The sequence below is a fragment of the Abramis brama genome (assembly GCF_963993115.1).
Source record: "Abramis brama genome assembly, chromosome: 8".
Lineage (NCBI taxonomy): Eukaryota > Metazoa > Chordata > Actinopteri > Cypriniformes > Leuciscidae > Abramis > Abramis brama.
Window position 1 is genome coordinate 29037375 of NC_139970.1, and position 7974 is coordinate 29045348.

The 7974-nt window shown below is 40.9% G+C and overlaps 1 protein-coding gene across 1 annotated transcript in view; it reads right to left on the bottom strand.

Annotated features, from left to right (window-relative positions):
• klf7b (Kruppel like factor 7b) overlaps window positions 1–5683 on the bottom strand; it is a 40425-nt gene extending 34742 nt beyond the window's left edge. Inside the window, exon 1 of the mRNA XM_084121613.1 lies at window positions 5218–5683. Coding sequence (XP_083977739.1) covers window positions 5218–5319 — 102 coding nt within the window. The 5' untranslated portion in view covers window positions 5320–5683. The remainder of the gene's footprint in view (window positions 1–5217) is intronic.
• Window positions 5684–7974: the final 2291 nt, after the last annotated feature.

A 7974-nucleotide genomic window follows, 5' to 3' on the forward strand; every position in this document is an offset into this window, starting at 1 on the left:
AGCAATTGCCACATTTCATGGTGAACGATATTTGGTAAACAGGGCACACGGTGTATATGAAGGTGAGCTAGGGCTGCGCTTCAAATGCTAATGATCTTGTGAAAGCTGTTTCACTTTAATGTAGTAACTCAAAATCACAGAATAAAAGTCGAGTCGGGTATTGCCTTTTTTTTCCTCTATAATTTCCACAGCTTGTTATTTATTAGTTTGCCCAGACCTGTCATGCATGCTCATGGTTACAGCTTTTTTAACAAAGAGATGGAATTCAACATGAAATTGCTAGGTTGCATCAGAAGCAGCCTGTGCTAAAGCTTAGTATGAACTTTACTCAAACGTAAAAGGAGAATGTGACTGAAAGGTCCCCACTTCAAAGGGAAACCTATAGCTCTATACATGAAAGACCCCTGCTGCACCTCACTACTGCCTAATTACTGTCAGCTGTCTGGGGGCTGAGTGATCTGCTGTGTCTGGGAGCTACGCTTTTGCAGTAGTCACTAAGATTGTTTATAGTTATATTTGAGCTACAGTGGGTTTTTGTGAAGTCGAATAGTAGTCGTTTCAATCTGTCCAAGTATACATGACACAATGTGTAACCTACTATTTGAAGGGTACATGTTGCATGTCACCTGCAACTTTGGAGCAAGTGCACAAAGCCGAGGTAAATTATAGTCAGATTAACTTGTATATATGCTTGAACAAAGCTCAGCTACAATTGTCTTATCCAGGTCTGTTAGTAAAACTTCTGAAAAATCAGACTAATATGATTTTAGTCTGACTAAAGATTGACATAACACTTTTTAAAATGCCAAATTATTACTTTCGTCTGACACAGAATTTTAAAGTGCATTTCGACTGCACACCATAAAATCTGAATCATTAGAGAGATATAGGTAGGCAGGAAGAAAAATAGTCAACTCTACAATAGCAATCTCAGATGATGACTTGACAGTGATTCAAAGTCTATACTAAACCCAGACAGTGCTTGATTTTGACCTGTCTAGTCACTGGCAGAGGCAGCGTACAGGAAATGCCCAGAACAATGGGTTGGTTTATGATGTCATACTAATACCAACACAGTGGTGACTTATGAATGCAGTCTGCTCGCCGATCCCTGCCATTATATGGGCCAGTCGATAATCCAGTGGAAACCAAACAGCTGACGAGATCAATTAAGTTATAAAACTCAAAATCAGCAATAGGATCACACAGAGTGACAGGCACTTTCCATTGTGGGTCAAAAGTATGTACCAACAACATAGTGACTAATGGAGCTTGTTGACTGGTTCAGCAGGGGCCACTGAGGTCAAAACTGTTGGAGGGGAAGGGATGTGTCAGAGTAGCCAAGCCTCCACAGATGCACTGCATATCTGTGTAAGATAACTTTTTGACAGCTTATTTATCTTGACGTGGGAGTCCTTATATTTCAACGCATGCCTGAGCATCAGCATGTACTGATAGACCTGTTAACACTTCAAAGAGAGGCCGGTAGAACAGGTTTGAGGTTGAATGCCAAGGTTTTTCCCTCAGAGTAAGGTCAGTCAGTGAGGACATCACCACTGACAAAATTCAGGTTGTTGAATCTAAAATGCAGCACAAAGCTTTGAGGGTGTACAAGGATCCTTCTTTGCCTAAACCTGCAAGTCTCCCAGTAGATAAGTAGGAGCTTAGTACATTATCTTGGTCTCTGAAGACATTGCAATGTTACCACTCACTCTACAGCTTCAGGGGAGCTTTCTCTGGTGTCGTCAACAAGGTAATGCATTTGGCCATTACTTTGGTGTCCTGGAGCTTTGCCAATTGCAGAAAGAGAGCAGAAAAGGTCTGTGCTGTCAGAAGATACACTGTGAGAAAGCAGCTGTGCTCCTCAGGGTATTACATAATGCACATTTCAGTGTTCACTGCCCAGAGAAAGTTTGAATGCCTTCAGCTGGAGCAAGCTCAATGTGGATAGAGAAGGAATGTGATAAAAGCATGGATGGAAGCTAAAGCAGGCCAACTGCCTGCACCATGGGCTGCAGGGGGGAATTAGCAAGAAAGCATAGGTGCAAGGATGTTAGGCTCCAGCAATAAGGTGTGGAACCTCCACTTGGAGCACTGACGTAGCCTGACTCAATTGAAATACATTTTTAATGTTATCTTGTAGCCTCTTTCTCAACCCCCATCCACCGACCCAACAATCCAGCCCTTTGTTTCAAAAAATTACTGGGCTGTAAAATGCAAAAACTCACAGCACAGAATATGCATGCAGTGTGATTCATTATCTTGTCAAACTGGGCTTCCCTGGGACAGACCAGTCTCAACGTTTGAGCGCTGCACTGCCTTCATCTCAGATAGCTGCTTCCTGCAGCTTCTCTCAGGGGCTTACCTGACCCTGCTCAGATGTGTTCCAGTTCTACTGACTGTGATGCGTTTCTGTGGGTCAGTCGTCTGCCCTCCAGCTGCCAGTGAGCTTTGAGAAGTTCACCACTTCTCAGATTCTTTTTCTCAACCTTTAGCATGAAAGCTATTGATAGAACAGGGGAAAAAAGAGTAGGTCTTAGGTTTTGCTGGGATTATCAGGACAGCCAAGTATCATGGGTTCAGACTGCAGCACTTACAGTAGTAGTCCTAGGTTTGGAATGGGTGCGCAACAATTAGACCCTGCTTCAGAAATTTGAATGAAGTCATTTCGAGTTACTGATGGCAATTAAAACTTTCTGAACAAAACACTTGACGACGAGAAGAAGAGTGCTGTAAGGACAGGTCTGCCAGACTTTGTAGACAAAGAGACAGAGAGTGACCCATTTTTGCTGTGACCCACAAAAAGGCCTTCTTGTCAGAGAAGGACACACCAACAAAGGCCCACGTGGTGCGCTAGCTGATGGAGGACAGATGGATGGATGGATGCAGACAAACAGACTCAGCCCCCCAACCCGTCTCTTAGGTGATCCTTACTAATTGGCCAGGCTGCCTTGACTGCCTCTAATGGTGGTGTTTACTGCCTCTGCCTCATTCCCCAGGCCACTCCACCTGCTCTTGCAGCCTCCAGTGATGAGTTCTGAGAGTCATACTGGGTGGCACTGCTTGGGGAGGGGGGTGAGAGCCAACAGGGGCTCTCTTGTTGCACAAACAGCCGCTCTTTGAATTAACCTTGCTTGCGGGTCATCGCCAAAATAATCCCTCCCTTCTCTACCCTAAGAAAGGTTGGCGAGTTGTGATTACAGCAATTTGCCCTCTCTGTCTTTTCCCTCTGTTTTTTTCTCTCTCCTCTGTGTCTCTTCTTGACAGTGAAAGATAGCGTCTTTGTTCAAGTTGGGGGAGACAGTGCCAGCAGTTTGCGTTCCTCGTGGGGAATAGATGCAGTGCACGTTCTGTGGACAACCTCTCGTCATCCCTGAGCACATCACCTCTGTCACTCTCCCCTCCGTGACCCTTGCGCCCCATCCCTGGTCGAAGACTGAGCTCTGAAACTCAATTCACCCATATCACATCCATTAAGGTCTGATTCATGCTGCACTCGCAAGGGGCCGAGCACAGCTATCCATCTTGTCTCATTCTCAAAGGGTGCTGTTTACCTTGCACTGGCAGATCTAGGGCTACACTTTAAAACTATCACAACTTGTAAAAGAATCAAACTTTAACTATGATGTTACTCAAAGAAAAAAGCCTGTCTACAGAGATAGGCCTTTTTCTCTTCATGCTCATTTTCTTGCCATCAGATTCAACTTTATTTTTTCTGATTCCATGTGGTTGTTCCGCTTCTCTTCTTATGCGAGTTGATACTCTCTCTGTCTTTAAACTGTCTTATATATATATATATATATATATATAAAATTGTGATCCATATGTGCTTGGACAGTCAATTTACACTGCAGAGAATAAATGCCCCATGTACACATGCATGCTATTATTTGATATGACCATGATGCTTTAAATTAATTAATGCCAGAATTAGCAGATAAACCAGACCTGTCTGTCTTCCTGCACAACATATTTCTTCTCTGTTCTAATCTTCGAGAAGAGATTGCCAGACCTGTATTTTCCTTCTATACTCATGCCAATACGTCTGCATTTGCATTTGCTACCAGGTGATATTTGTATTAGACGTGCCGGTTGAATTGCTGGTGGGGGTAGATATGTTTCAAGTTCACACATCAGCAATAAATAACCACTCACTGCATTTCCCTGCAGTTGAGCACATGGAATTGCAATGAGCTGAAGACAGCCAGTGCATGCGTTCAGAGGCGTCCGTCGCCACATCGATTACCAGAAGTCCTTCTAACCTCAAATCATAAATCTTATCATTAAATTGCTGCCGTTTAATTTATAAAACTTCCAAATCCTGGTGCTGTTATTACTATATTTGCTGCTAAAACAATTATTGCCCAAGAACACAAAGCAATTGATTTGCATTGATCACATTAAGACCTCATCACTTAAAAACATGACTATGTTCCAGTGGCACGTATGTGCATCATCTCCAGCTTTTCCAGAAGGCTTAAGTGGGATACCATAAAAATGTAAAACACCACTATTATCATTGATTACCTCTCCCCCTTCAAGAGTCAGCAAATTGTCATACAGATGCACACCAGCTCTCAGGAGTGGGTGATTTGGATGCATTCTCCTCACATCCACTCACGCGCGCACCCTCGCGGCGGAGGTAATACATAATACATGAAGATCGGGAACTGCTCTTGATATCGTCGGGCTGAAAAACACGAAGTTATCTGACAGACGAATGCATTATTTAATAACAATTCGCTTATTGTTAGCCAAGCTCTTATTTTCTCTGGCCACATTACGTGCGCCTTAACAAAACGCCATTCAGTCAGTTCCAGTCAGAAGTAGACTATAATGCACATGAATCATCTCGTGTCTTATTCTGTCATTGACATCTGTTTTGCTTTGAGTATACAACAGAGAAGTGTACTGAATATGCGTCTCATTCCTTAAAGCATTTAGATTACTCGTCTAACTAATAATAATCACTTTCGCTCGTATAAATAAAAAGACCGGAGTTCTAGACATGCTTTAGTATGAAAGCAGCAAAACAGCGCTTTCGTCATCACTATAAACCACTACACGTAATAATTTGTACAAGGAAACAGCGTGTTTAGACATACGCGCGCACTGTGAAGTTGTGAATGTTTGCATTAGATCCATGTGCGCAAATAAGCACGGCTTATTTATGCGAACTAACAGTCCAATAGTTAGCAGCTACGCGCAAACTCTCACCTGCTGCCAGTTCTCCTCCAGCGATGGCATCGCCGAGAAGTAGCCCGTGTCGTGCACCAGCTGAAGTTCCTGAAAAATACTGTAATTTGCCAACACGTCCATGTTGATGCTCACAAGAAAAAAAAAAAGTGTTGCTTGATCCTCTGGTATATTTTTACTTCTCAGCCCACTGCCAAACGCAAAAAGAATGTTTCAAATCCTCAGTGAAGTGTAGTTCAAAGCTGGTAATTTAAGCGCTTAGGAAGGAAAAAATAAAAATAATTCTTGTCACTTAATTGCAATCCCCGCGAACTCTCAGATCCTCAGCCTGGGAGTGGGATGCAAAATCGGTGACATGAACTGTCCACCTATTTCCGCATTGCCTCTGTCTCTTTTGCGCTATAAATTCCAGGTAGCCTTTATCTTGAATGCCGTGGATCACCAAGGCAAGTTGCTGGGCTCGCTGTCTCGCGAGCGAGAGGAAGCCAAGGGAACTAGAGGGGGCGTGGTTTGTTGTCAATCAATTCCGTGCGTGACCATATACGGTAAATAGGGTTGATGATCTCACTGGCGTCCAAGTAAGGCGGTGCTAAAATGGCCAAATAGGAGGAGTACAATTTGAATAATATAGCGTGATTGGCTCAGGACGCTTGTCAATCGGGCCGTAGAAGGCAGTGAAAGGTGAGCTATTTTTAGAGAGCTATATAGCAGCGGCAGCGCGCTGGCGTCTCTCATACGGCCAGGGAGAACGCAACAAACAGAAGTAGAAGTTGCAGTTGAAACGTGAGGCAATTCTAACTCTTTATGAAGTCATATCAGTTGGAAATTGTACACGGGTAACCACAGAACTGCCGATAAAGTTGAAAACAGTTGTTCAGAAAAATAGACTGATGTGCTGTAATAGGCTAATTTTAAGGGAAAAGGGAAGTGCTGGAAAAAAATAAAAATAAAAAATCTGTGAAGATCCTCTCAGATGTTCCACAATCACTAGGATTGAGTGGTTCACAGACAGGATGAGGGATACTTTAAATATTTGAATTTTGAAATAAGAGGCTTAACACTTTGAAATTAGAGTTTTAGCTCTTCTGATGGCACAAATTACCACAAAGAGCATCTATAATTGCAACTATTACAGCAATTGATGGCATTGATTTGCAGTACTGATCTGGCTATTGTTGTGTAAAGGGTAATTGACTCTTCAGGATGTTTTTCGCAAGCCAGAAACACTTCTATAAGCTGTTAATTCCTGAAAACCATATAACAGAAACCTAAAACAGAATAATGTTTCTGAATAATGACCGTTGCCCCAGGCAAACCTGTATAAGTGACCACTCATTCATCCATCCGTATGTCTATCTCTATCTGTGGCTCATGCTCTCTCTCTCTCTCTCTCTCTCTCTCTCTCTCTCTCTCTCTCTCTCTCTCTGTGTCTCTATCTCTCTATCCTGATCAACTGTCTGGCCTTTTCCCCGATAATAGCTGACTGTATACTATCCTTTTAGTATAGTATTTATTTTAAAATTTCAAATATGGATAAACCATCTTAAATGGACAACACTGAGAGCATGGAGATTAATTCTCCTATATTGTTGTTTTCTAAAATTTATTTTTCTCTCTGAAGTCTCATTTACACAGATGAATTATTGTTTTGTGTATTAAAATATTATAAAAATTATATATATATATATATATATATATATATATATATATATATATATATATATATATATATATATATATATAACTATTAACAGACTTGTGATGTTGAATTCTGACAGAACATACAAGTGTTGGATAACATACTTCACAAGTCAGATCTTTTATTTTATTTTAGCTTTATACATGCAACTTAACAACTCAACTATGTACAATGCATCTATATATATATATATATATATATATATATATATATATATATATATATATATACTTCATTTATATAAATATATACACACTCCTGGGCAAAAAATAGACAAAATATTTTGTGTGTTTTTTTTTAATAGCCTAGTCTTTACCATTTTGATTACAAATCACTGGTCAATTAGCAAGAATTTCACAAATACTGTAGATAGAGCAATTTAGCATGGCATAGCCTTCCATTTTGTTTTCTAAAATATTTAAACTGTGTGGGCAAACTTGTGGACAGCTTTTGAAGAAAAGTCAGTGCTGTTCCAACCAATGTTACTGGCTTCAAACAGTTCATGAGTAGTTGAAAAATGTCTCCCAGTTCGTTTGAGTTTAATGCGAGACCAAATATTCACTATATGTTCCAAATCTGGACTCTGCCAAACATGAGCCTGATGAACTTCTTCTCAAGCCACTTCTTGGTTGGCTTTGCAATTTGGGCAGGAGCATTGTCTTGTTGAAAAATAACATCTGATCATCTTTTGATAACTTTTCCTTTGAAAGCAAGCCATTCTGCAATATTCTCCTGTACTCCAAAGCTTTAAATGAGTTTTCACAGTGAAGCAGCTCACCAATACTAGCAGCTAAAAAGGCTCCCCACACAATGACACAGTCTCTTCCACCATGCTTCACTGTGGGAGAGATGTATTTATTGTTATATTCTAACCAGACGTTCGAAGACACCGCTCTGGAGCATCACCATGCAACTCGTGTTTCATTGTGATTCATCACTAACTTCCCAAATTCTGCCAAAAACTTAATTCTGTCTTTGATGTTTTTCTGAGACAGCAATGGCTTTTTAATTAGTAAATTTGCTTAAATTTAGCTAATTTCCTGACCAATACTTTAAGGTTAAGACAATTTAAAGCCTAG